General features: G+C 34.5%; 1 protein-coding gene across 1 annotated transcript in view; it reads right to left on the reverse strand.

Moving 5' to 3' along the window:
* The window catches only part of LOC131060887 (pyruvate kinase 1, cytosolic), a 52,025-nt gene extending 32,485 nt beyond the window's left edge, over positions 1–19,540 (reverse strand). Inside the window, exons 1-14 of the mRNA XM_057994314.2 lie at positions 19,213–19,540; positions 14,875–14,971; positions 14,620–14,717; positions 13,570–13,725; positions 12,090–12,167; positions 11,853–11,984; positions 3,507–3,587; positions 3,123–3,194; positions 2,890–2,979; positions 1,163–1,307; positions 891–979; positions 523–618; positions 272–339; positions 32–131 (exon numbers count right to left, since the gene is read on the reverse strand). Coding sequence (XP_057850297.2) covers positions 32–131; positions 272–339; positions 523–618; positions 891–979; positions 1,163–1,307; positions 2,890–2,979; positions 3,123–3,194; positions 3,507–3,587; positions 11,853–11,984; positions 12,090–12,167; positions 13,570–13,725; positions 14,620–14,717; positions 14,875–14,971; positions 19,213–19,281 — 1,371 coding nt within the window. The 5' untranslated portion in view covers positions 19,282–19,540. The remainder of the gene's footprint in view (positions 1–31; positions 132–271; positions 340–522; positions 619–890; positions 980–1,162; positions 1,308–2,889; positions 2,980–3,122; positions 3,195–3,506; positions 3,588–11,852; positions 11,985–12,089; positions 12,168–13,569; positions 13,726–14,619; positions 14,718–14,874; positions 14,972–19,212) is intronic.
* Between the last annotated feature and the right edge of the window lie 1,265 nt (positions 19,541–20,805).

A 20,805-nucleotide genomic window follows, 5' to 3' on the forward strand; every position in this document is an offset into this window, starting at 1 on the left:
TGAAAAAAGTTAAGGCACTTGTGAACTATACCTGAAATGCCCCAGTGAAAGACCACCTTAGCAAATTAGTCGTAAGCCGTGGAATGACAACAGCCAAAACAGGCATGGATGGCCTATATTTTGCAATCAGCCTACAAAAATAAAAATAAATTTGAAAGTCAAGATTTTGTTTGATATACAAAGCAAAGGAGATAATGATATTAAAATTATGACCAATTCGGGAGATAAATTTATACCGATCATTCAAAAAATAGAAAATTATGGGTACCACCTTGCAGCTCGTCCTGATGATGTGAAAACTACAATAACAGATGCCTTCACTTTGATCGCTGCACGTACCTGCAGATCATATATTCCAGCATAGATACCTTGGCTTAGTGATCAAGGCCTTGGAGATAACAAGAAACAAAATGCTGAGAACAAATAGTCCACCACACCATAATTTGCACAAAAAGAAAAATTTTGCACTCTAAGGTACAATTTGATAATGGAAATTTCACTAACAATGGAAGAAAATCATACCGCTGATGATGCAATAGATTCCAAATGAGTCATTGGTTCACGAATATATTTGACAGTTTTCTTAAAATAAACTGCTTGGTTGTAAACTTTCTCGGCCTGTATTTGTTTGAAAAGTCAAATAAGTCTATAGTTCATTAAAAGACATCTAATGCACTTTATTTGTTATAGAAAAGAATATAAGATGAAAATTTCATTTTGACAAACCATAAAGCTACTCGCTTTCATTATGATTTTTGTGACGTCTCTTTTGAATTTCAAACCCTCTTAAATAACATCTTGGTTTTTAAGTCATTCTCAACAAAATAAATAAAGTTGTTACAACCAAAGGAATCCATAATAGCTAATAATTGATGACTATTTCAACTTACTTCTGCACAAATTCTACCCACTGTTGTTATGGTCTCAACAGGGTATAGTCCCCGAAGAGTTTCTGCTCCTAACAAAATTCCATCTGTGCCTGTGACAATTAGGGTTTCAGACTGGTTAACCAAATATAAAAGACAAAAATCTGATTACCTTAAAAACATAATGTAACAAACTTCTTGCTGTAAAAATGAACAACAAAGTAACTACAATCCCCAACAAATCAGCTCAAAGATGGAATTGGAATATTTGGAAGCCAGCATTCGCCCATACATACCATCAAGGACAGCATTAGCCACATCAGTTGCTTCAGCACGGGTTGGTCTTAGATTATCAGTCATACTGTCAACCACGCGAGTGATGATTGAAGGCTTTCCAGCCATGTTACACTTGTAAACAGCAGCTTTCTGAAACAAAAAGACCTGATATGCACACAGAAAGGTTTAGGAATTTTTTATTCAGCTCTATTATAATTTATAACAATCCACAGAAGGAATTTGATTTTCTAATGTTCCACAAAGAATTTTTATTCTTTTTCTCCAAATGATTTGCAATTATATTTTAACTAAAAATGGCATCATCATTATATGATAATATATAACAAGTTTTTATAACATTAAGCTTTGCAGTTTCCATCTTCTCACAGATCATTTCAACCAAGAACAAAGATGATTGGTTGACAAATTAATTTGTCTGAAAATTGCTTTCTTCCCAAAATCATCAAATAGGTTATGTGACAAAACATGGTTTTAACACATCCATCAAGAAATTGCAGTTCTGTTTCTGTTGTATGACTATTTTCACAGGAGGCAACTGACCAACACTCTCTTCTTTACAAATTTACCAATAGCAAATGTTCTTGTATTTTACATGGCCACTTATTTTTTGCAATCGTGTTTGTTTCATCCTGCAACTATGATTTTGCATCAGGATTCTATCTCTGTATGTTCTCACCTCTATTTGCTAATATTACTTATGGCTCAATTTTAATATTAGATTTTCAAAGCTTAAGATGTAGTTTTTTGTTTGTTAATATTGAATTCCTAATTTTCCGATTTTAAAAACATATATTGGTGTATTTACTTTCTACTAATTGAACTATTTTTTCATTTTCTTTAACATTTCACTTTTAAGAGGTGCTCGTGTGCTTTGTGGATGCCCTTGCCTTTTGATACTGCCAATGTAAGTGTTGTTCTACAAATTACAGGATTATTCTAAAAAATGTGCATACCCTACCAGTTGCAGATTTTGTTCCATTATGATTTCTATCTACATACCCCCATCAAAACTGCATATTAAATAAAGACTTAAATTTTAATTTTTGTTCCAAAGACAATGATTGTGGGACTAAAGGTTTATAAGGCACCATATGCACTAAAAACTATGTTAATCTATCAATCTAGACAGCCCAAGTTGATGTGTTAGAAACCCTCCCTTCACTTCTAACATCACTTAGAGGTGTTTGTGTGCTTTGTGGATACGTACTTGTTTTAAACAAAGTGACACATCCCACCAGTTAACAATTTTGTTCCACTATGAGATCTAATGACCATATTTGTACTATACTAACTCTACAAACCAAAGAAAAAGAAAGATGCTTCATGATACATAAAGCAGAAAGAAACTTCTAATATTCCATCTATCATCTTGTAGATCACTTGTGTTTATCCTGAAAAAAGTGTTGTTCCATAATACAAATCAACCTTCAGAGACATGCAAACCTTTTTCTTCATTCAAAAAACAAAGAGAACAAGTGCAAGTATAGCATGAAACTCTAAGAGATTTGTTCATCCTCCAAAAGTGACCCTTGAGCAAATATGACAGAAAAAAAGTTCATGCAAGTAAGGAAGTGTAATATCACCAGTGCAAAGAGGTATAAGTTATAACCTGTTTTAAACTTTTATGATCTGATCTGTATTGGTACAGAATTTTGAAAAATACAAATGATTATATAAAAACCCTTTGATTGTAAACCCAAAGTAATAATATGCAGAAGTATCTGACCTTCTCTGGTGGAAGATCAATCCCCAAGTTTCCACGAGAAAGGATGATACCATCTGCTTCTTGCAAAATCTCATCAAAGTGCTGTAAACCCTGAGAAAAGGACAAGAAGTAGAATTCATTTCATGCTCATCTCACCATAATGAATTTTTTACTTTTTTTCATAATGAAAGATCATAGAAAAGCATAGAATTCAATAACAAATGAATTGGTCATTTATTCTCCAGAAAACTCACCTCTATATTTTCAATCTTGGCATATATATGGGTCTGGTGCAGATCCCCAATCTTAGAAAGGTAAGCACGAGCCTGTGTAATAACAGAACAATAGAGATTTGGCTTTGGTTACAAAAACAACACACATATAACAATTGTATAGGACTTCCTTCACCAATATGACTCATTCACCAGTAAGTTAATTAAAGGAATGCACAGCTAGTGATATTCTTGTTGGTTTGAGACACATGTGATAATAATAGTTATAAGTTCGAATTCCTCAGACAGGAATTTCTTGAAGGGTCACTGAATATTTTCATCGGCACATTTCCAAGTTCTAATTGATTGTGTCTTTTCTATTCAAAAAGAAAATGAAACATGCCAAAAATAAAAATATGAACTTACTTGTCTAACATCTTCTGCATGGCGAGTATATGACAAAGAAAGAAAGTCAATGCTGTTCTGTGCTCCCCAAGTTGAGATGGCCTGTCAACAGTGGCACAGCATGAAATAGACATAATGAGTGTGACATTAGACAAATAGAACACCTCAAATTCCATGATACTATTACCAGCTATACTCAATGCACTTGAAGGAAACACTTCCTCATTTCATGTCAATAATTTCACCAGTAGTGCCGTCAATGCAATGCATAGCTAACGAATAAACTAGAATTTTTTGAGTGCAGATTTCATTTTGAGTATCAGCACAAACTCTGTCTATTATGTCACTCTTGTCTTTAAATATATCTAAAATAAATTTATTAGATAGCAATGTCATTCAGTCCCTTGCAACAATCCTTAATGGAAGATTCACTATTGTTGACTAAATTATTCCCACAGAAAACAGCAACACAGGCAATCATGCAAATAAATGAGACTCAGAAGCTCCATTGCAGAGAACTTTGGTCAGCATTTCTCACTAACCTCTCACAAATTGGAATGCATTAAGAAGAACAAATTCCACAGTGTCCATCAACCAAAGAAGGAAATAGAAATAAATGGTGATAATAGAATATAAACGGAATAAGCATCAAAACTATCGCTCATTTACAACGAAATGGTGGCAAGATTTGCTTAAGAACTATGACTATCCATCCAACCCAATCCATGTATTTCCTCTCAGAAATACCATAGAAGCTAAAGCTATGACACAGTGTGCATTTAGTTGGTCACTCATAGTTGCATGACAATCACTATTTCAGTAAAAAGGAATCTTTTCTACAATCCAACCTTAGAGCTTGTGGATTCAGGCAGTAGAAATAAAGTAAATGGAATCACAACGCTGAAAGATATCATTAAGAAAATTACAGCTAACTGGGAGAGAAGAACTGTGTGCTTTGGGCATTAAACTTCTAGCACTAGTTGTAAGCAAGGCCCTAAAGCACTAAACATAGCCAGCACATGCCTGTGGTGCTATAGTGATCTACAGACAGCCAAATTGACCTGCCTCCAGTTTTCTACAGTATTGGTAATCATTGAATGGTAACCCTATTAAAAAAGTTGGGAACTATAGAGAAGATTATATGATAATTGTCACACCTTCCATATGGTATTAATTTTACATCATTATGTTTTGCAAAGTTTAATCATTAGACACTTTGGTTGTCAAAGTAAGGCTACAACTCATGCTAACCATGTAGCGAAGATTATTGTCATAAAGTACTCATTTACAGGGGGAAGCAGTCTTCAACACTAAGTTTAATATTAAGCCTTATATTGTTAGAGACAATTTCATTAGTGGAGGTCAATTAATCAAAAAAACTCATACAATGTTAATTTGATATCATAGGGTTAAAAAGTAGCTACTAGTTGTTGTTTATAACTAGGGAGGTGGATTCCAATTGCCAATGGCAACATTGGAATCCGCTTTAGGGCTGGGCCCTTTCGCACGCCACACTTAAAAGATTGTGTGTTCCCTTCAAACAGGACCGACCCTATAAAAGAACACGCCACACATTAGATGAAATAAAACATAAAATGGTGCCAAGTTTAAATTAAACCAAGCCCACTTAATAAAGGTCAAGCATCATATAAGTAAAGTACTTTTGGCAAGCATCAAATATAATCTTCATTCATTAAACCCTCAAGCGCATTAGCTCTGCAATCTAGTACGAAATCTGATTGGAGAAGTAGGTGAATTCATCTATCTGCTGCAAGTTAATTCTGTGCAAATACATCTGCACCTTGAAGGCGAATTCCATCCAAATGATACAAAGTATGTCTGCTGTTTGAAGGCATAATACTTCTGTCATATGAAGAGCTAGGCCATCAAGATGCAGATCTGAAGAAGTGCTATTTACCCTAGGTGTTTTCATCAAACTACCTAAGAGATAAGTAGGTAGAATATTGAATATAATCCATAAACAAATCTGAGGATCTTTTCTAGCTGGGTTTTTCCTCCTAGGAGGTTTTCCCTGGGTAATGGTGTCTTGTTTCATTTTGCTTATCTTCTATGTTTGTTCCTAAGTCTGAAAATCATTAATTCTAACTGCAAACAATCTAATTTAATAGTTAAATTCTGATTTCTTAGTCTTCCATTAATCTAAAAGTATAAATTTCAACATGGTATTAGAGCTCTAGGTTATATATTAACTTTCAGATTTCAGTAGTCTTTTATTTCCAATTTGCTGTTTCATTTTCAGTCAAGACAATGACAGGGCTGAAAGTTGAAGATAGGCTCGAAGGGGCACTTAACTTTGCTACCTGGAAGGTTCGCATCCTACTTGCTCTTGAGGAAGATGATCTCCTTCAGTTTGTGCAAGACAAAGAGCTGACTGCGCCCACAAATCAAGAAGAATTAAAGCAATTCAAAAGGAATGCCCTCAAAGCCAGAAAGCTCATCATTGACTCAGTTAGAGATCACCTTGTCACCTCCATCTCCAAGTTCACTACAGCTAGAGAGATATTCAAACACCTAGAAGGTATTTATGAGATCAATAACCTCAATAGAGCAATTGCATTAAAGCAACAATTACTTCATATTAAAATGGCAAAGGAAGATTCAGTTATATCTTACTTCATGAAGATCTCAGAACTAAAGGATCAACTAGGCACAATTGGACATGACTTAGAAGGCAAGGATATTGTCATGATATCATTAAATGGTCTTCCAGACTCATGGGATTCCTTCATTCAATCCATAAGTGGGAGATTTGAATTGCCAACCTTTGATCGTCTTCGGAACGATTGCCTTCATGAGGAATCTCGCCTTGCCACAAGAGGAAAATTCAAAAGTCCCCAGGTGGATGATCAACATATGCTTGCAGCCCAATGCAAGAAAGGTGGTAATTGGAAGAAGAATAATCCCAAGAGGAATAAAGATTTTAGACCACCTAGTTCTCAGTATTCTTGGAAGAAGCCAAGAGATCTCTCTCGTGTTTGATGTTTCAGATGTGACAAATTTGGTCACTATGTTAAAGAATGTCAGAATGAACCCACGCAAAGAGAAGCCAACCTAAATGAAGTCTCAGAACAAAATGAAGACTTCTTATTCATCTCTGCCTTGTCAAGCAGCATACCCACAGATAGTAACACATGGCTAATTGACAATGATGCTTCCAGACACATCACAGGCTATCGTGAACATCTTTCAGACTTAGTAGAAAAGAATACCAGTCTACATGTGGTAATTGGTGACGATGCTCGATATTCGGTAAGAGGTTCTGGCACTACTTCTTTAAATTTAGACTCTGGTATTTCACTTCACCTTAGTGATATCTTATTTGTTCCTGGAATTAAAAGAAACTTAATTTCTATTTCCGCTCTAGAAGATAAAGGTTATCAAGTAGCATTTTCTGAAGGTAAAGTACTTGCTTGGCCTGAGAAATTTAATTTTAAATCTGCTCATGTTATTGGAAATAGATATGATAGTTTGTATAAGCTTTCCACTAACCCTGTTCAAGCCCTCATTAATGAGGCCCCCGAATTCTGTGAGCTATGGCATAAAAGGCTTGGACACTTACACTTTCAAGCTCTTCCCTCTCTTGGAAAGATAGTTAAAGGTATGCCTAAACTCAGTAAATTTCATGATGGTTCATGTAAAGGTTGTGCTATGGGTAAAAATGTTAAAAGTCTTTTTCATAAAAGTGAAAGTAGAGCTAAAGAAAAACTAGAGCTTGTTCATTCTGATTTATGTGGCCCTATGTCTATAGCATCTCCTAGTGGATTTCTTTATTATGTAATATTCATAGATGATTTCTCGAGGAAAACTTGGATCTATTTCTTAAAGTCTAAAAAATCTAATGAAGTCTTAAGTAGATTTAAAGAGTTTAAGGTATTGGTTGAAAACATTTATGGTAAAAGAATTAAATGCTTAAGATCTGACAATGGAGGTGAGTATACCTCTAGCAGTTTTCATGACTTTTGTGTTGAGACAGGAATTAAAAGGGAGTTTTGTGTTCCCTACAATCCCCAGCAAAATGGTGTTGCTGAAAGAAAGAATAGAACTATTGTTGAGGTTGCAAAGGCTATGATTCATGACCAAGATTTGCAGACATTTCTATGGGTTGAGGCTTCTAGAACAGCAGTATATATTCAAAATAGATGTCCCCACCGTGTTCTAAAGAATATGACTCCTGAAGAAGTCTTCACAGGATCCAAACCTGACATCAGCCACTTTTTTTGGAAGTCCTTTATATGTCCATGTGCCCAAAAAAAAGCGAACCAAGCTGGAACCTTCCAGAAAGAAAGGAATGCTAGTTGGATAAAGTGAATCCTCCAAAGCCTTCAGGATCTATATTCCAGGTCAAAGGTATGTTGAGGTAAGTAGGGATGTTACCTTTGAAGAAGATATTGCTTTTAAGAAATCAAAAGGTTCTCCCTTTGTTGATGAAATTAATGATAATCAAGATATGAATGTTGATACTAACCTTGAGATTCAGAGGGACCCTGTTGAGCCTCCACCTCAAGAAGAGCATAATGATCCACCTGAGCCCATGGATCCCACTGATATACCTAGTGACATTGTTGTTAGCAAAAAGAGGCCACTTCGGGTGAGAAACACCATTCAAGAAGCTGAAAGATTTGCAGCTCCCAGTGGCACCTTCAAAGAAAGCAAAAGACCTCAAGTATTCTCCCACTATGTTGCATTGATGAGCAATCTCATTGAGTCTGAGCCATGCAATGTTGAAGAAGCCTTGAACCATCATGCCTGGAAGCTAGCTATGGATGAAGAATACCAGTCAATCATCAAGAATGATGTTTGGGACATAGTGCCTAGACCTAAAGGTAAATTTGTTGTTTCCTCTAAATGGTTTATTTAAAATTAAACATAATGTTGATGGTAGTATTGAAAAATATAAAGCTAGATTTGTAGCTCGTGGTTTTTCTCAAAAGGAAGGCATAGATTATGAAGAAACATTTGCTCTTATTGCTAGATCCATTAGAACTATAATAGCTATTGCTGCAACTAAAGGTTGGAAGCTGCATCAAATGGATGTTAAGACTGCTTTCCTTAATGGTGTCATTGAGGAAGAAGTCTATATTGAACCTGAGGGTTATGAGATTCATGAAAGAGATACTCATATGTGCAGATTGAAGAAAGCTCTCTATGGCCTCAAACAAGCCCCTCGTGCTTGGTATGAAAGAATTGATAAATACTTGTTAAGTTTAGGGTTTTGTAAGAATGATGTTGATTCTAACATTTACTTCAAAGTATCTAATGATGAGATGCTAATTCTGGTTCTATATGTGGATGATTTATTTCTTACTAGCAAAGATGAGTTTATTATTAGATGTAAGAAAGAATTAGCTTCAGAATTTGAAATGAAGGATTTAGGTCTAATGCATTATTTTCTAGGTCTAGAAGTATGGCAAAAAGATCTAACGAAATTTTTCTAAGTCAAGGAAAGTATACTATTGATATTCTGAAAAGATTTAGAATGATGGATTGTAAACCTATGTCTACTCCTATGGAATCTAACGTAAAGAAGTTGAGTGTTTCTGCAGCTAACTCTGATTTTGCAGATCCGTCTGAGTACAGGCAGTTGATTGGATCCTTGATGTATCTAGTTAACACTAGACCAGATATATGCTATGCAATGAATGCTCTCAGCCAGTTCATGAGCTTGCCTAAACATGTTCATATTGTTGCAGCCAAGCACATCCTGATATACTTACGAGGCACAGTTGGTTATGGGCTGAAGTATCCAGTTAACACTCCCATAACCCTGGAAGGTTACTCAGATGCAGATTGGGCAAGAAGTGTCAAGAACAGGAAAAGCACTTCGGGCATTTGTTTCAACTTAGGATCTGCAGTGATCTCTTGGGCTTGCAGAAAACAGTCCTCAGTAGCACTGAGTAATGCTGAAGCTGAGTACATTGCAGCAAGTGTTGCTTCTAGAGAAGCAATGTGGCTTCGTAAGCTTCTTGCTGGGTTGTTTGGACAACCTTGGGAACCTACAGTTATTCATTGTGATAATCAGAGTTGTATAAAGATGTCTGTCAATCCAGTGTTTCATGACAGGTCAAAACATGTGGAGACTCATTATCACTTCATTCGAGATATGGTGCAAAGAGGCGCTATTCAGCTGAAGTATGTCAGTACTAATGATCAGATTGCAAATATTCTTACCAAGCCTTTGTCCAAAGTGAAGTTTATGTACTTCAGAGATAGACTTGGTATTGTGGAAAATGAAACTTTAATTGAGAGGGAGTCTCAACCTCAGTGATACATTGTGTTGTATCAACCACCCTCTGCGGGCAATGCAAGGTGGTATTGTAATCTTCTCAAGGAAACTCAAGGAGAAGAATAAATGTTACCATCCTCTGCGAGGAATGTAATTTGGTAGAAAAGATCCTCTCCACCCTCTGCGGGCAATGTAAGGTGGATTCATTCTATGCTTGTGTGCAAGATGGAAGATTATGCTATGCAGTTCCAATCTATGCTTGTGTGCAAGATGGAAAGCTACAACATTCTGATTATGTAATCCATTACTTGCTTGTGTGCAAGATGGAAGATTAAGATATTTTGATTATGTAATTGTTTCCTCCCTAGTTAAGAGGGAATGTTGTTTATAACTAGGGAGGTGGATTCCAATTGCCAATGGCAACATTGGAATCCGCTTTAGGGCTAGGCCCTTTCTCACGCCACACTTAAAAGATTGCATGTTCCCTTCAAATAGGGCCAACCCTATAAAAGAACACGCCACACATTAGATGAATAAAACATAAAATGGCGCCAAGTTTAAATTAAACCAAGCCGACTTAATAAAGGTCAAGCATCATATAGGTAAAGTACTTTTGGCAAGCATCAAATATAATCTTCATTCGTTAAACCCTCAAGCGCATTAGCTCTGCAATCTAGTGCGAAATCTAATTGGAGAAGTAGGCGAATTCATCTATCTGCTGCAAGTTAATTCTGTGCAAATACATCTGCACCTTGAAGGCAAATTCCATCCAAATGATGCAAAGTATGTCTGCTGTTTGAAGGCATAATACTTCTGTCATATGAAGAGCTAGGTCATCAAGATGCAGATCTGAAGATGACATTTCCATTGATTTGAACAGCAAAGAAGTGTTGTTTACCCTAGGTGTTTTCATCAAGCTACCTAAGAGATAAGTATTGTAATCAGAATATTGAATATAATCCATAATCAGATCTGAGGATCTTTTCTGGCTGTGTTTTTCCTCCTAGGAGGTTTTCCCAGGGTAATGGTGTCTTGTTTCATTTTCCTTATCTTCTATGTTTGTTCCTAAGTCTGAAATCATTAATTCTAACTGCAAACAATCTAATTTAATAGTTAAATTCTGATTTCTCAGTCTTCCATTAATCTGAAAGTATAAAATTCAACACTAGTCATAAAATATAACAGAATAGAATACATGATTAAACCATTCAACAAGAATTCACACAAGTTATCGTAAATTCATAAGACAACACAATGAAAAATATAGAATGTCCTCATTGATGCACACAGCCTCCAATATGCAGGCCTAATTCTCATAGGATATGACAGTAGACTTAAATGCTAGAGAACTTGAAAATTGCATAGAAGTAAAAATCTTTCCCTGGATTATCTAGCCAAAAAAAAATCTATCTGGATTGACTCAAACTTTCATAGAGGCACAGCAAAGCTACATCTCGAGTCTGCTAATGTCTGAAGACGAAGACGCCACATGTAGGTCTTCAGGATGGAGACATGTTTTCAATATGGGAGATGAGTACCAGAGGTCAGAGCACAAGTCCCCAGATAACTATGCTATATATATAATTGAAAATTTGAGAAAAGTAATTCTTCTTCTAGACCTGTTTGTTTCATGACCAGTGACCACCATTATCATCATACCATAATCCAAAAATACCATGGTAGATGTCCAATCAGAATGCCTGAAAAGTGTTAATACCAGTAACAATGGCAAGTCAACAAATAATTTCCTTGTTCTAGAATTTTTCATTTAGGGTTTAATTAAATGTTAGAGCTCAAGAATGGATTAATGTCAAGCCACTCTCTTCCAAAATGGGTCTTTTACAAGTATGGACAAAACCCCAATTGTTTTTTTAATTCAACAATTATTTGCAACTATGATAAATTTGCAGAAGTTCAAAACTTGTGATCTGACATGAAAAATGAAGTAACGGAATTTGTCTCACAGCCAAATGATGTTAACTTGTGTCTTCCATAGGAACCATTTGGATTTATAATTTAACTCTTCAATTCAAATTAAAAGAAAATTATAACCAGAACAACTCTACCATGGAATAACTTTTAGTCAGTATTAATTATTACTAACAAGGTTGAAAGAATCTTACATGCTTGTCCGCATCACTTAGTGTAGGTAGATCAATACGGACTTGGGAAACATGCATTGTGAACAAAGAACCAGTAAGTGTAGCACTGTTTTTCACAAGACAGACCACATCTTTACCTTGTATTTCTGAAACCTGCAAACAAGTAATTTAAACACAAATTTGATTTCGAACTGAATGTATCAAAGCAAATACATTTGAAAACAATTTCAAAGATAATCAACAGAAGTAGATTCTCACCTCAAGCCACACAGATGTAGTCTCACTTCCAGTGAAAAGGTAATGGCCAAGAAATATTGTATCCCCTTGCTTCACTGCCTGGACTCACACAAAAACAACCACAGACAAAAGCATAAATAAATAAGTCACATCTTTTGAACGTTATGTATTTACATGCAAGCATGTCACCAATGGAGTATGCATTATTTTGCAGTGAAAAGATAAATGTTGCAATGTACAAAAAAAAAATTGACAATAAATACATAAAAAACCAGAGGATGACTTCATAAAACAACCATATTTATTACAAAGCTTAGAAATTGTAAGGGTCTGCAAGGTCCAACAGAATTGAAATTTTTTTATTAGACCACTTCCACATGGTAATTGCAATTAATATAGCATATGGGTTGCTTAACAGCTGCCCGTGCTTAGGGTCCAGTGCATAATTCCATTTGGGGTCGAAGAGGGACCAATGAATGTGAAAATGGTGAGAAATGTTAGGTAGTGCCAAAGGCAAGGGTCAAGCCCGAGCCAAAGGGAAAGGGCAAAGGCACAACCTTGGAGATGTATAACTTTCATCTTTTTTGCTCCATTTGAGATACTTGTGATTCCTCGCCCAATCATCAAGGTTTTGGGGTGTAAAGGCTCATTTTCCCCCTTTTTCGTTACATATGCAAACACATACATAACAATGCATGGCCATCAACAAAAAAATATGCAAAAAATCTAATTGCATCAAAGTTTTGAATTTCAATGATAATCAGAGATAAATACTAAATGGCTCTCAGTTTTTTTTTTATTATTAGTTTTAAGCTTCCACTTTCAGGCATTTGTACTCTTATATTTAAAATTTAGGCATTCAATTGGATCAGACCAATCTGCCCCATTCAAAAGAATTGGTCCGGTGAGGATTTGGATCAAATCCAAAGCATTTGATTATCATGGTCCATCTTTCTAAGTATTTGGATAAATCAAGCTTATTAACAATGCAATGATTTTGCAACATGACCACCACATAAAGCCCTAATGAGATGCTTTCCCATGTTCTGTGGTCAAAAATTTATCACTTGCCCTGCATGGTATGATGAAAAATTCTGTATCTTTAAGCTACCTTCATTCAACAATTTAAAAAGTTAAAACTCAGACCAAAACTTTATTTATGCAACTGAAAGGGGGTCAATTTGATGCTTCCTCTATTCTATGCAGATTTCATATCAAAGTATCTTTAATCTGAATCCAATTAAGTGCCCAGCAAATGCAAACAAGAATCCAGATTAGAAATCAGCTCAACAAAAGGGTTTTAGCCGGAATTAATATCCAAGTTAGTCTTGTTCATTTGCCCATGGAAGATGGCATTTTGGAAGATGAGACCTAAAAAAAATTAGCTTATTTACCATGATGAACACAAAGAAAAAATTATATCAAATTAGATTACAACATAATCATCAATTCTCAAGTGAAAGGTGGTCTAAAAGAATGGTATGAATATTAAAATACATACTTGGGCAAGTCCTCCAAAATTTATTGGTAGAACTTGAGAAGAAGCTTCTTTGTTTAAATCTGGAGTCAAAGTCACAAAAGCATCAGCCTCCAGCTCAATCGCTATCTCGTTTTTATTGACAACTTGCAACTCTGGACCCACTGTATCCAGCATCACCTGAGAGATGCAAGCATTAAAATTTTAGAGAACAAAAGCATGGAAGTGATTACAAAACTAAAACGAATCAGGAATATTATAAATTCAAATCCAATACTTGAAAGAACTGGACAAAAAACCAAGCATAAAGCAAGTTCCCAAGCGCGCACTATCAATTCCTCACCAAACCAACATTCCATATTAAATTTGATGGTTGAAAAAGGAACACAGTATTCCATCTTGAATCTATTTAGGAGCTCAGTTGGAACCCAGTTAATATAAAACAAGCCTGAAAGATGTTATCAGCAAAGCATAAACTGAAAAAAATCCTAATTTTTGCATAGGGCACCAGGAAGAGACCACAAGAAGTCACAAAACAATAAATGAGTTCATTTTTAAAACTGACTTTGCTGAAATTTATGGCTATTGCTATTTCCTGGTAGACTATGCTACAACAAAGCATACTTCTTGGGGAGAGTAATTGAATTGTGGCAGAATTGCACTGACTGACACAGCACCTTTGTGTCTTATTTCCACTAATGACTACACCCTATCATTAGAAATTTGCCAATATATATCATGTTATCTGAAAAACCATGTATCCACATTGAAAAATGAATGCCCAAAGGTAAACATCCAAGCAGACAAATAGACTAAAACAGAAATGTAAACCAAAAAACCAAACACACACACTCAAAACATATGAAAACTGAAATGCTATGTGTCATGCTGAAGCTGACTGAGCATGCATGCCAAAGTCAATATAAATGTGTAAAATTTTCCAATCAATGCCCAATAAATAGAAAGGTTAACAACTTAACATTATTCTTGTTGGTCGCACTAACTTTCTGATGTTACCCTAACCTTATTTTTTCAAAAAAGAAGGAGACTCATGGAAAATAATGTTTAACTTACAGCACAAAGCTTCTTCACATTCTTCACAGCTTTTTTAAGATTTTCAAGTGTTTCTTGATGATATTCGTTGTTTCCCCAGGAGAAGTCAAAACGGGCAACTGTCATAGTCAAATAGATGCTCCAGTAAGAATTAAGATACCAATGCCCCAGATAAAATCATTACTTAAAAGTTAAAATTCATCATATTCTATCAAAATAGCATCTGTACCATATAAAGCAAAGCCACAAAAAAGAAGTTTTTGAAAAAAACCTAACCAGACATTCCAGCCTTGAGGCATGCCTCGATCACTTCAATGGACTGTGATTTTGGCCCAAGTGTGCCAACTATTTTGGTCAATGCGGGAAAAAAAGTCTGCAACAGTACAAATTTAATGAGTAAGTTCTAGATCCAATGAAATACTGCTAAAGGTTCTACATAACTTTCAAACTATAATATGTTACAAAGTTACAATGGAAAGAAAGTAGAAATAGATTATATTTATTCCAAGCACTGGCTTCTCCAATACACCATTTAAAGAGAATAAAATACAAATTAGGAAAACCAAGCTTCACAGATTAATGTATATTCAGCAAAACACTCTCTGATGGCTTGTCCCTCCCGAGTCTATTCATGACCAAGTCATATGGATGACATGCACTTTCATCAGATTTTTCTCAGGCACATGAAGGATATAAACTATTTTTCATCTGTATTTTTAAATTACCTACTGGTACAAAGTTCCCCTAACCAACAATGTTGGGTGCGATTGCTAATGTCAGTAACAAATAACCAAAGCCAATGGGTCATGAAATGGTGAACCACCACATTTTACAGAATTGGATTTTGCATAAAAATAAGTATGTAGGAAATGATTATCACTAGTATACCTATTTTTAAAGAATTATAGGTAAAGTATGCCAAAAGATATCATATTTGTTCATTATTCCACTTAAAATTATTATATTATTATATTATAATTAATATTAAATTATTATTATATTATGATATTGTAATCAATATTAAATTATTATTAAGATATTGTAATCAATATTAAATTATTATTAAGATATTACTATATTTTTATATTTCTATGAAACTCTTCACCCAAGCAAAAAATATCTATTAAGACAAATTATTATTATTATATTATCATATCAATTGATATAATTAGTATGATGGACATAGATAGAATCAATTAATAGTTAAACTCAAAGTGAGTGGTAGTTGAGAGGAGAAAATTAAAAAAATGTGTCACAAACACGTCAAATTTAATGATTTTAGTTTTTATTAACACATATTTGTTCATCCATTCTTCATTATTCCACTTAAAAAATTATTATATTATAATTAATATTAAATTATTATTATTGTTAAAGTTATCTTGTATTACCTAATAATTATTTATTTAATTATTAGTCTATTATACTCTACACTTAAGCTAAACTTAGGCATTTAATAATATGGTAGGTATTTAATAATTAAATACACTTCATCCCTTTAGGGTTTCTTTAGGGTTGCATATTATCCTTTTATAAGGATTGCATTGTACTTTTACATTATTGATTCCCTCTCTGAATGATAATCTTCTTCTTCAAAGCCATTATTGTTTTTTACCTCCATTCTTCTCTTGTGATAGGTATTTTGCTTGCAGGTGTTCTTGGGATCTCTGAAGTTGTATTTTCTCAACTTCTTCAATTATATTATGATATTGTAATCAATATTAAATTATTATTAAGATATTACTATATCTTAATAGTTTTATATTTCTATTAAACTCTTTACCCAAGCAAAAAAATCTATTAAGACTAATTATTATTATTATATTATCATATCCAAAGTTCCCAGACTCGGACTCAGCGAGGCTAACTCTGCTATGACTCGGCAACGACTCGGCAATGACTCAACAAAATAAAAAAACCCTTGAAATTTAGAGATTTTTGCTATGGACTCTTTGATGCTCTCAATGCAAGCCTATGGCCTCCCCAATGTGATTTGTGGTCTCCTTGATGCTCTTCTTCCCTACTGGTTGCAAACCTATGGCCTCTTGTTTTCCTTCCTCTCTCTCACTTTTCCTCTCTTCTTCTCACAACTAGCAATTAGAAGACATTTTAGGGTTAAATGAAAAAGAAATACAAAAAAAAACATGTCAAAAAACTTTTTTTTTTGTTTTTTGCAAGTCAAAATGTGACCTGCCGCAGCGCGAGTCCTAGAGGTCGGACTCTGCGAGTTTGTCCATAACTTGCCTGACTCGCAAGTCATGTGAGTTATGCAAAAAACTCGCCGAGTCTGAGTCACAAGCTACCAAAACTCGCGGAGCTTCACTTGACTCGCCAACTCGGGAAACTCGCCTGACTCATGACAAGTTTTGATACTATGATCATATCAATTGACATAATTACAAAGTTAACTATTAGTATGATGGACATAAATATAATGAATTAATAGTTAAACTTAAAGTGAGTGTTAGTTGAGAGGAGAAAATAAATAATTCTTTTTTTTTGCTTCTCATGCATTTAGGTGTCACAAACACGTCAAATTTAATGATTTTAGTTTTTATTAATACATATTTGTTCATCCATTATGTGAGTGTAATATGCCTTCAGCATAAATAAAACAACGAAAAAAGGCCCAAATTTGGGTGGAAACTCTTCCAACATTATGAATGGCTCAATCAAATTCAGCTAATCGTTTAGAAGATTCAGAGCAATGATCTACTTTCTGAGACAAGTTACTAAAATACACTTTTATTTTTATTGCTTTCCACCTTGTTCGTGGACAGGATTCAGAGGTTCTCTCACAATATTGAACCACTGTAAACATGGAATGAGATGGAAAATCAACATAAATAACAGGATTCCTACAAAAAACTATCTGAATTCCTAGCCTCGTTGAAGTTCTGATTCTATCAAATGACAAGTTACAAATAGCTGAGTTGCATATATCCCAAGACAGTCATGATGGAGTAAGCTTTGTAATCTCCTATGCTCTATGGGAATAGATCACCACCTCTTGGAGCTCGGACCCTGTCCCTCCATCCCTGTGATGTTTTCCTATTCAAATATCATTTATGGTAATGTTGGGGATACTTCTAGGTGTTCCCACTCCACGTCCCCTCTTCTCCATCTCCCCCTCACCCTCATCAAAAAAGATAAAGAAGACACAAATTTGAAATTGGTCTTTTAATTAAAAGAGATGCAATAAAATATTCATTGAGAGAAATAAATCAAGTTTCTCCATTTTCCAATGAATATTCTCTCATGTACAAGGAGATCCTTCAACCAATTAGTATCTTTTTTTAATCGTGCATTCCAATTAGTATTTTGGCCTTTTGCATTCAATCCAAAATTTCAGCACACTACATAACAGATTAGCTGCCTCAGGGTTTGTGGTGCATTGGTGATGGGGCGCACTCTGCCCAGGTTCAATTTTTTCTCATCGCACAAGGGCAAACCATAACCCCAGAAGACATGAGGCAAGGTTATGGAGCACAAAACATGGGAAACATTTAAATGTGTCACAATAATGCAATCTAAACTTCCCCTAAATCAGGTTTAAAGTGGCCCATAGTCTTGTCTGAGATTTACTAAGAAAACAAAAGCAGCTGGTTAGTCATTCAGCATACCATTCCCCAATTCCCATAATTGGTCATATAATTTGTACACCAATGTCTGCCATGGTATAATCTAATGATAATCCCACTAACAGAAATAATGACTCAGATTCAAGAATTGGCAGGAGTGCCACAACAATGAGGAATTTGGTGGATGTAATGGAAGTTGGAAGAAAAACAAGCCACACTCTGAAACACAAAGGGTCTGGTAGCTCAAAGCAGTAGAGCGTCCCAACCCAACATGTCAAGCATAATCATGGGAAGGTTCTAGATTTGAATCTTGGCTGCTCCATGAAAAATAACAGGGTATAGAACCCAACTTAACAGTTCCGACACAGAAGTGTGGCATAAAGAGGTTGTCAGCTACAACCCACCCTCCTGTAAAAAAGTATAGTTGGTGCAACGAATGGTAGGTCCTGGATTTGTGTCCAAGCTCATCCAAAGAAATTAAAAATGTAGTTGCCTTTCAATAAAGCCTTCATCTGATGGTAGCTCTAAAAGATTATTTTCGTTTTACTTCAGCTATAGTGAGGCAGTGACCATTCAATTTTTAGGAATTGAAAGATTAAAAAAACAACAGACGCGAATAATTCAATGGCCCAGATAAATATAACTTCTGGGTAAAACCACGCATAATTAAAGTGTCTTGAAAGCAAGTGTACAGCCAAAATCAGCTCAAAACGAACCACATTCAGTAATTTATCCTTTTAACAGATCTGTTTGTAACTTTGTAGAAAGAGGATCTAAGTTTAACTGTAATTCCATGCCAGCTAATCAATGTACATTGTAAATTCACACAAAATACATCGTTGACATATCATGCAATTGAAAGCAAACAAATCTCCCTACATTAATTACTACATCTTTATAATGCATAGAATATATAGTTGCAGGATTTAACAAGTTTCAAGGTCTTTCGATCTTTGTGTCTGTAAAGCAAACTATGAATACCCCATTTATAGGGTTTGATTTAGTGGATAATTGGTCAATTCATAGTACTTACCGATTTAGATGGCTCCAAAATGGAGACCATCCTAATGGGCTCTTCCAGGAGCAAATGTGCAGACAACATCTTTCTTGTTTTCGCTGCAGACCCTTGAGCTGGGATGCAGTTGCGCTATATTCACAAAGTATATTTCAAGCGGATGTGATATATATATTGACCCTAAAGCATAAAGCCCTTCAAACCACCGGAAGGTGGGTGGCATCAACAAACCCCTCACGCTTGACCTCACCGTCCCTTCTGTCTGAGTTTTCTCACGTGTTGTTTGATATTCGTTTTGAAGAGAGAATATTCCTGATTGCGTGATGGGCGTGACTTCGTCTGTTTACTTTTAGGCGATAGGTAGATGCATGTCCTTTAAACACTTCTAAATTGATATTAAATTGACATATTTGTCGATGCAAAAGCACACAAAGATTGCCCACAATTCCATGAAAAATGCTCTCTTTTCTCAACAAAAGCATAAGAGTACAAAGTGTCATTGAAGCATAAGAATACAAAGTGTCATAATATCTAATAATTAATAATAATAACTAGGTAAGTCATTGTTTGGGTTATATATTGTAATAGTGTATTCACATTTTTTTCATTATTAGAAGTCAAGTTTTACAATATTTATGTGGTAATTAGTGTGTTGTTTATCTTCATTTTCATCTTTCAATTAGCACTCACTGACTTTAACTAATCAATCAATTATATCTCTCTCTAAATTTTACAATGTTTTTGCGGTAACTAGTTTGTTTGTTTATCTTCACTTCCACCTCTCAACTACCACTCATTGGTAACTAATCAATAATCAATCAATTTTATATTTGTTAACTTGCAATTATCTCAATCTAATATTGTTAATAGAAATATAAAAATATAATTATAATTAAATAATAATAATAATTTGATACTAGAAAAAATTATTAAGTTCAATGGGCATATAAAAATATTAAAATAGGAATATATTAAAACATAATAATATAATCATATCTTAATAATAATTTAGTATTAATTAAAATATACTATAATTTAAAATTAATTATAATATAATAATATAATAGATGGCAATTGATGTTGTTGCAATGGAGCCCAAGACGAGGTTATGTTGAGACCCTGGATGAAAGCACGGTACTAAAGGATATAGTTACATGATACAAGAAGCTATAGAGGATGACAGGATGACAACCTATGCATATCTAGTGCGGGTTAACAAAGGTGCACTCTCTCCAACTCAAATCAAATGACTTCAGGAGGCTATTGAGGTCAATTGTATTCTGATACATACATTATGTAACTAATGTTATGTAATCTTTTTTATGTTTAATGGAAGGGACCTACCTCCTATGGTAGCAATTTTCCATATATATTCTTCTAAAGATAGGTATGCTAGTGCTGAAGGCATATTATACTCACATGTGGATGCATAAATGTCCATGAATAAAAACTAGAAGCATTTAATTTGACATGTTTGTAACACTTAAATGAAAATTAAAAAAAAATTAAAAAAATATATTATTATTATTTATAATTTTTATTTTATTTATTTTCTCCTCTCATGTACTCAATTAACTAATTTTTAATTATTTAATGTTAATTATATCTTCA

Source organism: Cryptomeria japonica, chromosome 5 (assembly GCF_030272615.1).
Source record: "Cryptomeria japonica chromosome 5, Sugi_1.0, whole genome shotgun sequence".
Taxonomy (NCBI): Eukaryota; Viridiplantae; Streptophyta; class Pinopsida; order Cupressales; family Cupressaceae; genus Cryptomeria; species Cryptomeria japonica.